Genomic DNA, 18352 nt, shown 5'->3' with positions numbered 1-18352 from the left:
TCTTTCCATCGCGGGACTAGGAAATCTCCCACCTCGATTGCACCTGCCTCCGCGAAGTTTCTTTTCCGGAGGTCAAAGGCAGTTTTCATCCCAGTGCCTACCTTTCATCTGGCTTCTCCCTGCTGCCTGACGCCATGTGACAGCCCCTAACACCTGTACAGCCACCAGCTCACAGCGCCCCCATCCTCCTCGCCAGGTACCGACCAGGCCAGGCTCGGTCTTCCCTGGAGGTCACGGTCTCGGAGCTAGCCTGGCTTGGCCGGCAGGGGAGGGGCTGAGCCTGAGCCAGAGCCGCAGCCCGAGCCCGTGCAGCCTGATTATCACATGACTCCACAGCGGTAGTGGTGGCAGCGGGAGCGGCGGGTCCGCGGGCTCGCCGGGTGGGCTCAGTTCCGCGCACGCAGGAGCGGGGCGCAGGGGGCGGGGAAGGGACCCGCCGCAGCCGCCGCCCGCTAGCCGCTCCCGGGGCTCTCGCTGGCCCTCCCTAGCCGCCCGCCCGCTCCAAGTCGCCCGGTTGCGGAAGTGTCGCCGGGAGAGGTGGCGGCAGCAGCAGGGAGCACGGGAGGCCGGGGTTCGCCCCCCTGCAGCACTGAGCTCTGGGAGCCGCGCGCTCCAGCGGCCCGGCTGACTCCCCGTGCGCCCCGCGCCCTCCGCAGCCTGCATGCCCCGCGCTGCGCCTCGGCCGGCCGCCGCCTCCTGCTCGCCCAGCGGCTGCCCGGCGCCGGAGTAATATGCTCACTCGGGTGAAATCTGCCGTGGCCAATTTCATGGGCGGCATCATGGCTGGCAGCTCCGGCTCCGAGCACGGCGGCAGCGGCTGCGGTGGCTCGGACCTGCCCCTGCGCTTCCCGTACGGCCGGCCGGAGTTCCTCGGGCTGTCTCAGGATGAGGTGGAGTGCAGCGCAGACCACATCGCCCGCCCCATCCTCATTCTCAAGGAGACCCGGCGGCTGCCCTGGGCCACCGGCTATGCAGAGTGAGTGCACACCGCTTTCCTCTCTCCTCGCGGCCCTTCCCCGCACCGTTCCAACCCCTCCCTCTCCCAGCTTCTGAGCTCCGGGGCTATCCACCGGCTCTGGCCTCCAGGCCTCGGCGAGAGCCTCTTTACTTCCACTGACTAGTTCCCTTCCCCCTGTTTCCCCCAAACCTCCGGGTATGGATGGGCTCTTGGGGCCGGGCGCTGGGTTCCAGAGCGGATGGTAGTGGCGCAGGACCGTGGGAACGCTAAGGTTGAACTGGTCTTATAACAAGGGGTCTGTGACACTTCGGAGGGGGAAAAGTGGTCAAAACAGCTCAGCTGAAGTTGTAACGTAGTAGGAAGACCTGATATCTGCGTCCACCCTCAAAAAAAAAAAAAAAAATCTTTGTGCCCCCACGCGAAGAGTTCGGTGAGGTCGAGGCTCAAAAGCTGTGTGCCCCGAGGCGGTCGGCGTGGTGCGCGTGACTGTACATTCGGCCAGGTCCTTCCCCGAGCTCCTTCGGCTGTAGAGCACAGAGTGAAACGCTGCTCGACCCAGTAAATGTCACTACCATTTCCCACAGTCCTTAGGGAGGTAGAAACTTACTCCAGGCGTCAAATGAAGCATTTTAGTAATCAGCTTTTGCGATTAAACGAGCTCCGGAGTGATTTGCTATTTTAAAAAGCCGAGTGTGGAAAGGTTTCAATGCTCTTCCCCTACTCTACGACCACTTCTCATTGACTATTAATAACCGTCTTGTGAATGGTGGGATAAGTAATGTTTTCCTCTACCTATTCTTTACTATTTAGCTTTGTGGGACTGGCAGACTAGGAAGCAAGAGGGAATTTAGACTAGAATCCCGAGGTTAGCGACTGTGGGTCCAGAAGGACTCTGAGCCCTGGTGTTCGGCATACCTGCCCCCTTTCCTTTAACACCCCCTGTCTAATCTTAGCCGTCCCCAACCAATGCACGACTTCTCTCTCTGATTGGTTCATTCGGGAACCAATCAATTTTTCCTTTGCCTGTGCACCTTGGTGCTGACCCGGTTCTGGTGGCCTGGATCTCCCAGCAGGCGTGGTTCCCTACAAGTCGGGTTCCAGTGCAGGAAGTAGGTGGCTTGCGGGGCTCTCTGCCTCAAATCTTGACTTCTTTTTCCTGTCGCGTCATCGCTGTGATCGTGACTCCATGCGCTTGTGTACAAATGGGGATTGATGACTGGCATGTGAAGAGAGGAGGGCGAGGATTGGGTAGGTGGGGGTATGACACAACCGCAGGCAAAGCGTGAAAGAGAAAGAAACGAGGAACAAAACAGCCCCGTAGCCTCCATGAGGAAGCCTGTGTGAGGAAACCTAAAGACCGGGAAGAGTGTGCTTGCTAACTCATGCCAGCCGTCTTTTGCCTGAACAAGAAGTTTTAAAAGCCCATTTGGGCCCTTTGCAAGGTCAAAAGCACCTGGAGAGGTGCAGTCCCATAGTTGTATACGTGGAGGCCCTTGTGCATGCCAACCTCCCGAACGGTGGAGGTTTGAGGTTTGATGCCGGCGGTTTGGTGGAGCAAGGCCACCTGAGGATCTGGGAGATACACCCTGGGAAATGGTGAGATTATGAGATGGGGGAAGACAGCCCTACTGACCGTGGGAACTACCTGGACACAATGAAGGGGAAACTTCACAAAAGTATGAAGAAAGAAAAGAAGATTTCAGTGAAAATTAGTAACAGGAAACTGGATGGCTCTACCCACCCCTCCCAAACCCCCACTCCCCTCCTTAGCCTGTTTCCTCCTCTCTGAGAGGCCTGTCTTATCCTAGGGTAGACTATGAGAGATGTTCAAGTCCAAGACTAAAAAGGCCACTATAAAAGCTTCAAGTTTTAAAACCAGTTACAAACTTACTACCGCATGCACATTAATTCACACAAAGATCTTGAGGGATGAGTCAGCTCCTCCCACCCTACCCCATGACCCCAGCAACTCAGTGTTGGGGATGTGTGTTTTTCCAAATGTGTTTGGATATACCTCTGAACACGTCTGTCTTCTTCCCAGACAGGCGCATAGTAGGCGTTATTCTGTAGGCCTGCCACAAAGCACTGTGTCAGGGACATCATTCTAACTTGATGTGAGTAGAACTCCGTTATCCTGGCTGCTCTCACCTTTAAACAAGTTCTTACTCCGTATCCCAAACGACCTAGACTTCCTGATCTCCCTTCCTCAGCCTCCTGAGAAACCTCATTCTTCTAAATTGTGTTATAGTATTAATAATGTTAATATAATTAATGTTTGACATTCTTTAGTATTTTCAAGTTCACATTAGGGCATCTTTTTATTTCTACTTCGTAGATGAGAACACAGGTATGAATTGGTTGAGCAACTTGCCCATGTTAATACAGCCTGTATCTGAACCTAGCGGTTCTAACTACAGGGCCCATGACACCAAACTCCCTCTCGACATTTTCAAATTGCAAAGTATTTGTCAGACCCAGGATGGGCCGCTAACAACGTCACTAACATCTCTTCCCCCTCATGCCTACTTTTGCCAGCTAAAATAATGTGCTATTATTACTCAAAATTCTATCATTTTTCTCTTTAATTCGTACAATTGTAAAATTTATATGTAAACGTGGTAAAAAAATTTTAAGGAACGCATTCTAAGTCATAAAAATGGCTGAAACAAGAAAGGAAGAAAGAACTGGTGGTACGATCAGAAGTTGTCTGTTCCTAGAAGAGGAACCGAGAGGCACAAATCCTCTTCTCTTTGTTCTAGATGGTTCCTGAGAGGGATGCAGTAGGTGGGAAGATAGTTTAGATAGTGGCAATAGAAAATGCCGTTGAGCTAGTCCCTTGATTCTGCCTCTTAAAAAAGTTTGAAGTTACTCAGGAGACTAAGGTAAGAGAGTCACAAGTTACAGCTTGTCTGAGGTACAATGAGATCAAGGCCAGGCTGGGCAACATAGTGAAACCATGTCTCACACTAAAAAATAGAAAGAAGGCTAGAGATATCTGTACATACATGTACATGTACATACATACATGTACACATACATGTACATACATGTACACGTGCATATACACGTACATGCACGCACGCATACATGTGCATGCATGTACACATACATGCATGTACACATGCATGTACACACACATATATATATATACAAATACACTTCAGTGGAAGAAGTGGAATCTGTGTCCCAGATTTCTGGGAAAGAAGGCCATCACCTGGCGATGGGGAAGTTGGAGAAGGTCTTTGAGCTGTAATGTTGATGGCCCATCATTTTGGATGGTAGAAAATGATCTATTTTTGTCATTTATTAGCAATCCCTTTTCAGAAGAGACAGTCTGTCTGAGAATTAGAGAATCAGCTATAAGCAATCCCTTGTCTTGAGGATCCTGAGACTCAAGACCTTCTTCCATTCCTGAACTGTGTTCATGGGAGTTTCTGCCTCCTTGAAGAGTTTCTTGCTGTGGGGGTAAAATGTAACCACTAGATCAACGAGAGGCTCTCAACCTATGGGTCCATATCAGATCTCCTCCATATCAGATATTTACATTATGACTCATAACAGTAGCAAAATTATAGTTATGAAATCGTGGTGAAATAATTGTATGGTTCGGGTCAGCACAGCACGAGGAACTGTATTAAAAGGTCACGGCATTAGGAAGGCTGAGAACTGCCGCCCTAGATTAAGAGGCATTTGCCAAGTCATGAAGCTCTTTAGAACACTGCAGTAATAGGCAATATCTTTATAAAAACAGGCATTAGCAAGTTCCATTTTGAATCTTGGCTTTGAAACCACTGACTGGGCCTGTGAGGTCTACCCATAGAGTACCAGGGGAAGCCACTGTCTGACCCAGAGACTATGACGACAGCCACTTCCCTCCAGTTCCACAAGTTCAAATACCACAAAGGTGTCCCAGTGGTGCAGGGACCTGAGGTCAGCTCATTGTTTTATTGGCTTAAAATCTTTTTTTACATTTAAAAAAAGATCTGTCCTAACTTTTCTGCTGTTCAGGGAGACTCAGATGTGCAGGCGATAATGGAGGTTATGCTTAAGTGCCAAAGAATCAGCCAGTGTTTTGTACATTAAGCATCACTGAAGTTTTATTAATGATACATTTTTCAATAATAATAATTGTATAATTTTGCACATACATAGATGAATGTATTTAATTGTATATTTTCTAATAAAGGCACCGCTGGACATGGACTAAAAAAATAAAATCTTAAACATCACTTTGATGTCCATTAGGTAAGTTCTTTCAGTCTTACAGAGTTAGTCCCAAATTGTAAACTTTTGGACAAAACAACCTTATTAAAACCCAGAGACCAACTCACGGGCGTTTGATTTTGATTTAGAATCTGTAGGCCGCTCCGTCTTTCAGCGACAGCACTCAATACCAGCTGCCAACAAATAGCATTAGTTGGTCCTGCCCTGGTAAGGACAGAGAAACTTCATTTATCCTGAAGCTTCCAGGTTTTCATTTGGGTTTTGTTTTTGTTTTCCTTTTCTGTTCTGGTCTCCCCAGCATGCTCACCCTTCCTTCACACACCTTTCCGGGGTGTCCCTGCTGCAGAACCTCTGTTCTGCCTTTACAGCTAAGGAACCCCAAGACTTTCTTTCTGCCTCTGATTGAGAGAGGGTGAAAAGAAGTAGGGGGTGGGGGTGGACGTTGACCCGCCCTGTCCATAGAGTTTACCTGCAGGTGAAACAGGGGTCCGCGGAGCTAAAGATGTTTCATCTTCTCAATGGTGACTTTGGAAGGCTTTAATTTTCCAGATCTGAGTTTCCACTGGCTGACTTCATTCCACACCTGTGGAGGCCGTTTTTGTAGACAAATGCATCGTGTACCTTCCAAGACAACACCTGCTTTTTAGAACTGGATTTAGCTCTCCTGACAGGTGTATTTACCTGTGGTAGAACTCTGTTTGGGTAGACAATATCATGCATGATATGCCTACCACACCCGGGTTTTCTGGATATGATGATGGCAACTCCGTCTGGTAACTTAACCCCGTAGAGCGGGATTGTTTCCTTCAAACACATATTGCTCAAGACAGTTTTCTTTGTGTTCTGTAGAAAAAAAAATTTTGAGTGTCTTGAGTTTTCTAATTTGCCTAATTTAAACAGAGAATTAGCTTTTCCACTCTTGAAGTTATTCCCTCTTTCGAGAAATAAACATCGCTCATCTGTTTCTGTTACTTCCTAATGATGACATCATTGCCCTGTGCTATGTGGCAGGCACCAGTCCCGTGCTAGGTCTCTCATGTATGAGGACACAGGCATCGTCCTATAGCCTGCTTTATAGAGTTGCCCCGCCCCCACCCCTGCCCCCACCTTTGGTGGACCATCTTTGAAGTGACATCAAAGACTGCCACTTTTAAAGATGTCAAGGCTGGGGGAGTTGTTTGTTGTGATTTCAGCCTTTTGTGCCTCTGAGCAATTTTGAATCTCAGTACTTAGGTCACATGAGGGAAAAGTATTTCCCCCCCAAATAGTTTTGTGATTAGCTCTGTTCCCAACTGTGCCGAGACCTTTATGCACACCCACTGTAAAGAAAATGGTCCTGACTTATTCTGTTGCAGTATAGCATTTAAGTTCAACTCTGGATTGCTGGACTGATGGCTCGGGAGCTAAGTGGGAGTTTGCTAGAAACAGATTAACTTGTCTTTCAGAGGTTGGGGATGGAAGCTTGATCAGTTAGCATGGTTGAAGAGTTCCTCCTGAATGTCTTTAGCAAGATTCTTGCTAAGACCACAGGATGGGCGTGAAGGGTGTGGGAAGATGAGGAGGGGTTCTCAACCTGTGGGTCACAGTGCCTTGGGAAGGGTCAAGCTCCCCCTTCACAGAGGTCACCTAAGACCATCAGAAAACACAGATATTCCTAACAGTAGCAAAAGGACAGTTATGAAGTAGCAATGAAAATAATTTTATGGTTGGGGGTCAGCACAACATGAGGAACTGTATTAAAGGGTTGCAGCGTTAGGAAGGCTGAGAAGCACTGATTTGGAACCTAACTAACGTCTCATCAAGTACAGAGTGTCACCCCTGCAGATGGGGCAAGATGAGAGAGTGGGAAAAACTGCTGTTAGGTGACCATGTTTTGATTCTGCTTCATAGCATTGCCTCTGTGACCTCCGTTGTTACCGTGTTCCATGCTGGTGGGGGAGGGAAGGCAACATGTGTAATTAGAACAAATCTAATTACATAAACTCACCTTAAGGGCAATAGTTGAGGAGCCTTTCCTAAGTGATCCCTCTGGTGGTTTTGCCAGCTTTCTAATTTATTCTATCACAGACACTTTGAATATAGCAAGAGGATAGCTTTTGATTTGCTTGGCCCATTTCCATATCCCCACCACCACTCTACCTTATTAGACGCATTTGCATTTTCTCAGTGCAGCAGTTATGTATCGAGATGTCCCTATGTGCATGCTCCTTACGGTGTATTTTCCATATGAACTTAACTAAGTGCGTGCAGCATGTGTGCATAAGCTCATTCAAAAATGCAGTGGTTTTTTACGTGGCAGACTTCTCAAGACCCAGCCCAAGTTCTCACTCCCACCTCTGGTGATTTTATCTCTCTTATAAATGTTTCTTTCCTTTCTATTTGTTAATTACACACATTCTTTAACTCTTATCCATCTCTAACACAAAAAACTTTTTAAAATATAACTGTAAAATATGTCATCAAAAAAGCTGAAATAATATACAGTTGACTAAAAGCTCCAAAGAATAAAGTAAAATTGTAAAGCCAATCATCGTTGTCAATACTTGAGATCGATTTAGACTTACTGTATCTTAAAAAATAAAAGTGGATCACTTGTGCATGCCTCTGATGGCGTCTTCTTCAAGAGCGTGGGTTGGACTCCTCTCTAGGTCAGTATCAGAGTGATGCCTGACCCTCTGGTGCAAGGCTTTGCATTAATAAATCGCTAGTGGACATCCCATCTGGGCTTTACACTTAGGCTTTAAGATTTATTCTGCTCCTCTAATTATTTTCTTAAGGATAGCTTGTAGATGTGGAGAGCTTGGGTAGAAGCCAGGCACACTCATGATTATGATTCACATTATCAGACTGGCTGTACCACTTCATGCTGTAGTCAGCAGTATGTGACTGGAGCTAATTTAGCAGTGAGCCTTTGATGTTTGCCAATCATCGAAAAGACGAGAAGCCCTTCATTAAAACTTAAACTTAGCGGAACTAAATAGTCATGTATATACAGTTGTGGAGGCCACTAGTTAGTTCTCGGTTGTTCATCCCCAAAATAATCACACAGAAACTGTATTATTTGCAATGCTGTTTGGCCAATAGCTTAAGCGTATTTCTGGCTAACTCTTATATCCTAAACTAGCTCATCTGTGTGTCACCATCTGTGTGGCTTACTGGGTAAAGTTCCATTCTGAGCATCTGTCTCTGGCAGGGCTATATGGCTTCTCTCTGACTCAAGCCTTCTTTCTCCCAGCATTCAGTTTAGTTTTCCCCACCTAGCTCTGTTTTGCCCTGCTCTACTCTAGGCTCAAAGCATTTTTTTTATTAATCAATTGTATTCATAGCATACAGAAGGGAATCCCATATCATGCATACATCATCTATCATATAGTGGCCACTTGGATGATTATTCTTTCTAATAATAGTTTTGTTCACTCTTTGGGGATGACTTTATTTGTAAGAGCATTAACCATTAGCCTATTACAGTGCAACATTTCTTTCATATAGTCGGTGAATTAGTTACTTTTCTAATTGATGAGGTGAAAATACCTGCTAGAAGCAACTTGTGGAAGCAATGATTTACTTTGGCTTACAGTTCCAGAGCACAGAGTCTCTCAGGGTGGGGAAGTGGTAGAAGTGCGAGCTTGAGGGAGCTGTCACATTGCATGTGCAATCGGGAAGCAGAGAGGTGTAAGTGTTGTGCTCAGCTAGGTTCCTTCTTACTTAGTCTGGGGATTCAGTCCAGGAAGGGATGCTGCCCACATTAGGGTGGATTTCCCCACCTGTTTTAACCTGACCTAGATAATCCCTGATAGACATGCCCAGTGATTTCTTCCTGTGGGGTCTTTAAAGCCCATCAAGTTGAGAATATTAAGCATCATGTTCAGCATATAACTATATTTTTTCCTTTACAAGTTTCATTTCTGTATGATCACATTTAAATTTGGTTATAGCTTCTATTTAGTATCATTTCCAACTTTTGGAGTACTATAATAGCCATCTTAGCTTCTTAGCTATTTAGTGTTCTTGGTTATAAGTCATAGAAGTACAGTTTCTTAGGATCAAGGAAGGAAAGAGAGGCATAGAGAAGAGTGTTAGTGTCTTAGTCAGCATTCTATTGCTGTAAAAAGACACCATAACCATGGCAGTTTTTATAAAGGAAAACATTTAATTGTGGCTGACTTGCAGTTCAGAGGTTTAGTTCATTATTGTGGTGGCAGACAGCATGGCAGTGTGCAGACAGACATGATGTTGGAGAAGGAGCTGAGAGTCCAACATCTTGACCCACAAGCAACAGGAACAGTCTGGGATAGTGAGTGGTAACTTGAGCATATATGAAACCTCAAAGCCCACCTCCACAATGACATACTTTCTCCAGCAAGGCCACACCTCCTAATAGTGCTTCTCCCTATAGATCAGGCATCCAAACCACCACAGTTATCTTAGTCCAAGCAAAGTGGGAATCTCCACAAGGAACTGGATCTCTGAACCCCAAAATCACCCAGAAGCAAACCAGGTATTTTTTCATTCCTTCAGTAGCCTCACGTCCACCTGTCCATGCCAACTAGGACAGACTAATGGAAGCCTCCATTCCAATCTGGAGTTCGGATGGTGTATGGGGGGGGGGGTGAGGGGTAGGGATGTCTCAATTTGGTTCAGCTTGTATCAGATGTCCATCTGTGACCAGAGAGTCAAGATCCCTCTCAAAATGGCTGCCAGAGCCCACCACAGCCAACAGGCTCTTTGTAGCAGTGCAGGCTGGGCAGACAGATAAAAATTTCTACTATAGGTAACTCATTTATCCACAAACACTGGAGTTCCAGGTTTACTTCAGATTTATATTGTATTTGCAGATTAGAAAGGAAACTGGCCTCATCTTTATACATTGCCAAACCATTATCACTGAACACTGAACCTTTAGAAGTGACAGGATTATAATATTGATGGCTGAGTTTTTAAAATTCAATCCTTTATGCAGCTGCTTGCACTCGATCCTTTTCCAACACAAATAGTGCCTGGAAGATTGTTCATTTGTTTCTGAATTCCCCCGCTACCCTGCCTGGCTCAGGATGCTGTTCCTGTTACATGTTTTAGTCTACACTTATATTGGCCATCCTTTTTATTATTTCTGTGCATCCTAGAATAGACAGATGCGGGCCAGCTATGAAATCATGTCGTCCTAATAATTATCCAGTCCACATTACCAAAGGCATTGTAGCCCCCAGGTAAACCTTACTACGAGTGTGCCACTCCAGTTACCTTTTTACTCATCGCTGTTTTCTAGGCTAATAAGAGACATAATATGTCGATGGGTGTCTAATCTGATATGTAAAATTGAAGTTCAATTTATCTTCTGTAACCCGTTTTTTTTTAAGTATTCCAAGGTCTGTACTATTTCCCTCCTTTCGATATAGGTTCAATTTGATGAACTTCTTGTAATTTTTTGGTAGTGTGCGTGCAAGTTTTCTCGGTTCATTTCTTGAACCAATTAAAGTCTGAGATTTGATAGCCACCGCTTCTGTCTCACACAAAATCTCCATACAGTGAAAGCTACCAAGGAAAATGGCATGTTTAACTGTATTCTCATGCTTTCCATTTGGCTCCTAGAAAGTAAGGCCAACAGATCATAGTCTCGGAGGGGGTAAATTTGCATGTCCGTATGCTCTTGTGTTAAACTAGATTTTTACAAGTGTGGTTGAATGCCTAATGTCAAAACTCAGAAAAATCGCTGTAAATTCTGAGAACGGGAAACACTTCCTATAGTATAGTACTGAAGAGGCTGCCGTCGAGTGACTTGCCAGTTGGCTCTTGTCCCCGTGTGTGCAGCCTGGGTTTTCTTCTTAGATGGACATCCCACCTGTGATGTCAGCCACCTTTCTGATCTCTGGAGTGAATGACTTTCCCAGGATTCATAGAGACAGCTACTGTTTCGGTTACATAGTTCTGGCCTCAGTGTTTTCTTATAAAATGGAGGGATTGGATTGGTTCCATAATTTTCACTTTGTAACCTTATTCCCAAAATACTGTGAAAACCAACACAGGATTATTTTCATTTTGCCAAGAGGACATTTAATCTTATCATCAGATATCACCAACATATTGGTTATATTTTAAAGCCAGACATGTAGAAGCATGTGATCTAAGACACAGGAATAGTTTTTAGATCAAGTACTTTCAGTTTTATGAAAATACTGTGAAATTGCCAGTGTTTTTCTAAATTTTTTATGAAGCCATAAAAACCACAGATTAATTATCTTGGAGTATGCCAAGGCCCTTTTCACCTCTGAACTCTGGGTCCCGGGGGACAGATTAAGAACAAAAGAGATTGTTGTCTAGACTAAGAACTGTCCCAGTGAGACTACTGCCTCTTTCGTTGCGATATTTTCCCCAGAACTTTATTATGAAAACCTGAAGAGAGAGAAAAAAAAAAAGACAGGATCTCATTGTGTTACCCTGGCAGTCACACTAAAATTCAGGCTAGTCTGGAACTCACAGAGACTGGCAGAGAAGTCACTGTAAAAACCAGGTTAGTCTGGAACTCACAGAGACTGGCGGAGAAGTCACAGTAGAAACCAGGCTAGTCTGGAACTCACAGAGATCTGCTTGCATCTGTCACCCAAAGAGCCAGAACTAAAGGTATGCATGGCCAGGATTGGCCTCTTATAAAATGTTTGAAACTTGCAGAGAAATTGAAGTCACTATGTGCCAGGAACCACATCCCCACCATCTAGATTCTTTGACTTGCTGTGTTTGCTTTGTGATATAGTTGCCTGTGTTGTTATTCAATCCATCTTTTTAAGTATTGCATATACATCTTCTTTATATTTCTTTTATTATCTGTTATTCTTTTCATAATAATTAAAATTTTTGAGAAAAACCACTAACAGTTGGGTCTTCCATGTCAAGGGGACACCCTACATTGGACTTCAGTGTCACTGGCACACAGCCAACTCCTCTTCCGTCCTTAAACTTTCTGTGTCTTAGCATGCATGTCATTGAGAGCTTTGTATGAGAGAGACTTGGAACGTGTCTCTTTGCTGCGTCCCTGTTTAATTGCATCATGAAATGATTTGTTTGAAATCTGAATTACTCTTGCCGGCCGGAGCCGGTCAAGTGAGTGTTATCCATGGAGCACTCTTTAATGAAGACCCAAGATGGCGCCTGCATAGTGCTCAGGATGAATCAAGCCACCTTGGCCTTGGACTTCTTAGTTCAGGAGTAGATGTTGTTCGCTAAGAGGAGAAGTCAAGGAACCTACTGCTCAATGGCTGCTCTTTGTGGTGTGGACAAACCACATGTATGTAGATCCATAGTATGTCCTTACACTATCTCGGACTTAATCTTCTCTACATCATTGGCTCTCAACCTTCCTAATGCTGTAACCCTAGAATACAGTGCTGTGTTTTTTAATTATTATGGAAAGAATAACAAAGTAAAGCAAAACCTAACAAAAGGACTAAGGAAAATATATATGCAGTAGTTCAAAAATGAATGGGATTCCTCATGCTGTGGTGACCCCCCCCCCGCTGCCATTAAATTCTTTTCACTGCTACTTCATAACTGTAATTTTGCCACTGTTATGAATTATAATGTAAATTCTTTTGGAGATAGAGGTTTGCCAAAGGAGTCACAACCCACGGGTTGAGAACTGTTGCTCTAAATAGCTGTACAATTTAAATACTTAGGTGTGTTTTCTCAATGTGGATTTTATGCTTTCATAATAGAATAAAGATAATAATAATAATGCTCATTTATAACTCCCTGGCTGTGGGTGGTTGCTAAGGGCCTGCATGAGCTCTCAATATCAACATCTTTATCTTTAATGGAAAAGAGTTGCAGCATCTGTCTCTCTTTCTCATCAAAATAAATTAAAGTAAGAATAAAATGGGGGCTGAAGAGAGCTCTAGCCGCCTCAACATCCTACGCTGTCTTTCTGTGCCGGCGCTGACCACGGAATCATTGATACAGCACTGTGTGGAGTCATTCATTAAGAAAAGAATATCCTAGGTCAACGAGCTGGCTCAGTGGATAAAGACGTTTAAGTGGGATGACTTGACGGCCGTCCGCAAGACCCACACCATGGACGAAGAGAACAGACTCCTACAAATTGTCCTACACACATGGCCCATGTCTCACATGAGCAGATACACGGGCACACAAGAATGAATAAGATATAAGTAAGCAACAGCAACAAAAGACATCTTATTCTTGTAAACAAATTACCATGAGAAGGAGTTGAATGTTTTTGCTTCTCGGAGGAAATTAACAAGGCCTACTCTTCAGGTGGCTTTAAATTGGATAAGGGAAAATGAACACATCACATTTTGAATAAAATTATGTTTTTCAAGCACTTTAAAATAATTTCATTGAATGTCGCAATCTTTCTTAGTTATACTTAACTTTCTTGGTATATGCGCTTTCCTAAGCATAGCAGCAGTCTGGGACTTGCCAAATTACCATATTTTCCTTGACTTGAAAGGGTTTTTTTTTTTTTTTGTAATGTGATGTCGTTGGAAATGCAGTAAGCCTTGAAGTCAATCTGTCCACTGTATGCGGTAAATTAAGAAGTGATTCGCACTACTTGGAAACGTGCTCTGGAATTCTCAAGAGTGGGACTCAATCATAAGTCAGATTTTAAAAAACCTTTGAGCTTCTGGAGAACTCCGGGGTTCCCGATTAATGGGCTTCACATTTTAAAGGTTATGCGTTTCAGCTCAGTGATCTGGGGAGCAGCCAGGCTAGCAGTATTTGGGTCGTTTGGGTATAGTGTCCCTTAGAGTGTAAGCTTCACCATCAGTGACTTGAGCAAACTGGGCCTTATGGAATCTTGATGGCGTGATTAATCATTGCAGGGCTGCGAACAGACAGAGAGATAAGCCAATTACTTGGTGAACTGAAAGGGCCCACGTGGCTTGTACACTGTCCTTTTAGGGAGATGATAAGTAGATTTTTAAGCATTAAAAAGGAGATGCCTTCCTACCATGTGACCTTTTCCATATTAAGTATAGGAAGGGGGAAATTTTCAAATAACTAATTTAAAAAAATCAAAATGTAGCAGGTTATTGAATTACTTTTTTTTTTTTTTTTTTTTACTTTGCTTTTTCGAGACAGGGTTTCTCTGTGGTTTTGGAGCCTGTCCTGGAACTAGCTCTTGTAGACCAGGCTGGTCTCGAACTCACAGAGATCCGCCTGCCTCTGCCTCCCAAGTGCTGGGATTAAAGGTGTGCGCCACCACCGCCCGGCCCGAATTACTTTATTTTTAAGTGGTCTGCTCTGTTATCCCAGTAGCCCTTCCGTGTCATTTAGTGGGCATTGACAACTTAGCACACACAGCTGGCAGAAACCAAAGCTGGACCGGGAATGTTGAGGAGGAAGTGATTTGAAGGTAGAATGACTGTGAAAAGCTCTAAAAGGATTCAAGGGATGGTCCAGCTGGGAAAGCAGGCTGGTAACAATGCCGATGGAACGTGAGCTTTCTTGCCCCACATAAAAGAGAAAATAAGTATGGTCCTTGGTTGCAAATGAGTAGCCTGAGAGGATGATGAAGCCCAGAATATATGTTTGGGGAGAAGCAAAGGCGTTATCATTCCTTGGGAGTGTGCGCCTCCGTAATGCAGAAGGTGGAGCAGAGCCAGGGGTCAGTTAGATGGCTGCCCTGTTGCTAGAACCAGGTGTCGGGAGCGAGCTCGGCTGGGAAGTCAGTGCAGCCACAAATAGGAAGGAGAGAAGAGTTGGCAAGCTGGACTATGGCAGCTGCTGTCTTATTTATTCATTTATTTAAAATAGTGCTCGTATGGGGAATTCACGGGCAGCCCTGGAAGCCCTGCCTCTCCCCACTCCTGCCTCACAGCATCAGGTGAGCGCTGAAGGCGGCCACCTGGCTGCTCCAGCCATTGTCTTAGACCCGAAGTCTGTCTTCCCGCTTGCCTTCCTTATGAGCGCCACAATTATGGCTTGTCTTTCATCCCGGGAGCCATTAGGACCTGTGTATTAGCTTCCCGTCCGCGAGACAAAATGCTCAAGATACATACATCAACACGGAAGTTTCTGTTGAAGCTGGCCTGGCTTTTGGCCTGGGTTACATGGTACATACATCACGGCAGAGGAGGCCTGGCCACCTCATGGTGGTCAAAGGAGAAGGGGTGGGGAGGAGGAAGAGCTGGATGTGCCTGGATTGTTCCTTCAAGGGGTGCGCTAGTGGCTGAAGGGCCTTCACCTGGGCCTCGCCTCTTAAAGGCTCCGCCCCCTCCCAAGAGCGCCAAACTCCTGGGCGTCAGCACGTGATCTGGACTCCTAGAAAAGCTTGCTTCCTAACCTTTGGCCCTTATGGATTATTGTCATTGTCATTATCATCACAGTGGTTTTAAGATTCCTTGGGGGAAGATTTCCTTTGCAAGCTGTGGCCCATAAGCATTGAGTTGCCGCCATTAGAAAAAGAAAGAAAAGTACCCAGACACATCAAATCCCTTAGGTCCCATCATGAGGACCCCCGAGGAGTGTTCTGGCTCTGCCCAAAGCAAAGTGCTTGCCACTGTTTCAGTTAAGCCTGCATCCTGACTGCCCACAGCGTAGGTCCCCCAGGCCCCAGTGTGCCACTGTGTCTTCACCCCTGTACTGTTGCCTTCCCAGATGCTCGTTTTTCCAGGCTTAGATCCCAGCTGGAATGTGCCAGTAGGGCTGGATTCTGCACACACACCGGAGGACTTTTCCCCAGGTGTGCTCAGGTCCGTGTCGAGACCACTGTGTTAAATTCCCAACACCTCTCTCAAGCACGCCGTTCCAAAACATCTCCAGCGTTATGTTCCTTGTTGAAAAACTGCCTCATAATGGTTCTATTTTCCTGGCTGGGACAATGCTGCCAAGTTTCCTGATAGGCCTGACGCTCATCAGCTGCAGATTTAATTAAACTCGTGCTGAGAATAATATTTTTCTAGCAGAGTTCAACCCTAGGGCAAAAGTCTCTCTTGTAAAATTTTCTATCATTTACTAACTACAAATGAGAAGAACTTAACAAATATCTTTAGACTTCTGCTAGCCCCGACAAGGAGGAACATCAATTAATTAGAAGTAATTTTTTAATGTTGTTGCAGTTTTATTATCTGAGAAATGATAGGTTTGTTGTAGGTACTTCAAATTCTTATGAACATTATGAAGAATATAATTATGTGTAAATATTATTTATCAGTGAAATAACAATTTCTATGTATCTCGCAGTGTGTATTGTATTTATGAAATGAGATAACTCCCCATACTCACTATGTTTCTCTCTTTTAAAAAGTATTTACTTTTGTATTTTATGTGTATGGGTATTTTGTCTGCATGTACGTCTGTACATCAGAAGAGGGCAGAACTACCTGGGACTGTAGTTCTAGATGGTTGTGAGCCACCAATAAGGTGTTAGGAGTTGAACTCAGGACCTCTGGAAGAGCAGCCAGTGTTCTTAACTGCTGAGTCAACCCTCTAGCCCCTCAGTATTTTTCTTAACCTTAAAATGAGTATCTTTCCACGTATATACAAATTGTCCTATTCTTTTGTTTTTCTTCTTTCTTTTTGAGATAATTTTTTTTTGTTTGTTTTTTTTTTTTTTTTTTTTTTTTGTTTTTCGAGACAGGGTTTCTCTGTAGCTTTGGTGTCTGTCCTGGAACTACCTCTTGTAGACCAGGCTGGCCTCGAACTCCCAAAGATCCGCCTGCCTCTGCCTCCCGAGTGCTGGGATTAAAGGCGTGCGCCACCACCGCCCGGCTATTTTTGAGATAATTTTTAGTGTCCAGAGTGAACTGGCTTGAACTGTCTATATTGCCCAGATGGGTGTGGTTTGTGTGATTTTCCTACCTCTGTCTGCTGAGCACTGGATTCCAGGTGTGAGCCACCACACCTGGTCTGTCTGCTGAGCGCCGGTTGCAGGTGTGAGCCACCAAACAGTCTGTCTGCTGAGCGCTGGATTGCAGGTGTGAGCAACCACATCTGGTCTGTCTGCTGAGCACTGGATTGCAGATGTGAGCCACCAAACTGTCTCTGCTGAGCGCTGGACAGGTGTGAGCCACCAAACTCTCTCTGCTGAGCACTGGATTACAGGTGTGAGCCACCACACCTGGTCTGTCTGCTGAGTGCTTGATTACAGGTGTGAGCCACCACACCTGGACTGTCTGCTGAGCACTCGATAACAGGTGTAAGCCACCACACCTGGCCCAATCTATCACTTTTAGTAACTTCACGTAGTCTCTTGCTATCACATGTCTTTCTCCTTGAAATAGCCAGATTTTCTTATATTGAAAACAGTTCTAGTTTGAGGAGGGTGTTCGGGGATATATCACATGGTAGAGCGTTTCAGTAGCTCACAGGAAGCTCTTGGCTTGATTTCCAGCAACACTCAAACACGCATGCATATGTACATGCATGCAGAAGCACGCGCGCACACACACACACATTCTGGCATGAGCATCCTTGACATTCTTATATATTTAAATCTTTGTTAAGTCATAATGTGAAAAGTGATGGAGTGTTTGTTGGTTTCCGATGAAAACTATCCAAATGTGAATTTTGAGAAATGCCAGATAATGTGTTTTATTCAAAATTCCTTTAGCAATGTAATAGTTTGCAGAGCTATGTCTGCTGGATGAGGGAACATTGCTTCACTTTGACATTCAGGGTTAAATTTTGTATTTCAGATAAATATTCTTTAAGGGCCAATTTAAGGGCCACCTGGTTGATTCTCCAACACTAAAGGAACATCTTGGCTCTAGGCATTTGGCAATATAAAGTTATGTCATATGTTTCTTTTTTTTTTTTTTTTTTTTGGTTTTTCGAAACAGGGTTTCCCTGTGGCTTTGGGGCCTGTCCTGGAACTAGCTCTTGTAGACCAGGCTGGTCTCGAACTCACAGAGATTCACCTGCCTCTGCCTCCCAAGTGCTGGAATTAAAGGCGTGCACCACCACCACCCAGCTATGTCATATGTTTCTATTGTGACATCATTTGTTCCTATTTTATTTTATAAAGAATAGTCTTGAAGTGTCATTATTATTACTCATATGTACATTATATAACTATATATATTATTTGATGTGGGAAGGTCATTGTCAATCTGTTGTTTCATTGGTTAATCAATAAAGAAAACTGCTTGGCCTGATAGGTCAGAAAATTAGGTAGGTGGAGTAGACAGAACAGAATGCTGGGAAGAAGAGAAGTGA

General features: G+C 44.6%; 1 protein-coding gene across 1 annotated transcript in view; it reads left to right on the top strand.

The window, feature by feature from the left end:
* Window positions 1-289: 289 nt before the first annotated feature.
* Window positions 290-18352, top strand: part of Ppm1h (protein phosphatase, Mg2+/Mn2+ dependent 1H) — a 260866-nt gene continuing 242803 nt past the window's right edge. The window contains exon 1 of the mRNA XM_057757710.1: window positions 290-976. Within this exon, the coding sequence (XP_057613693.1) occupies window positions 732-976 (245 nt within the window). The 5' untranslated portion in view covers window positions 290-731. The remainder of the gene's footprint in view (window positions 977-18352) is intronic.

Source organism: Chionomys nivalis, chromosome 25, assembly GCF_950005125.1.
Source record: "Chionomys nivalis chromosome 25, mChiNiv1.1, whole genome shotgun sequence".
NCBI classification, from domain to species: domain Eukaryota; kingdom Metazoa; phylum Chordata; class Mammalia; order Rodentia; family Cricetidae; genus Chionomys; species Chionomys nivalis.
Note: the sequence above shows the minus strand (reverse complement) of the source record. Positions and strands in the feature narration are given on the sequence as shown.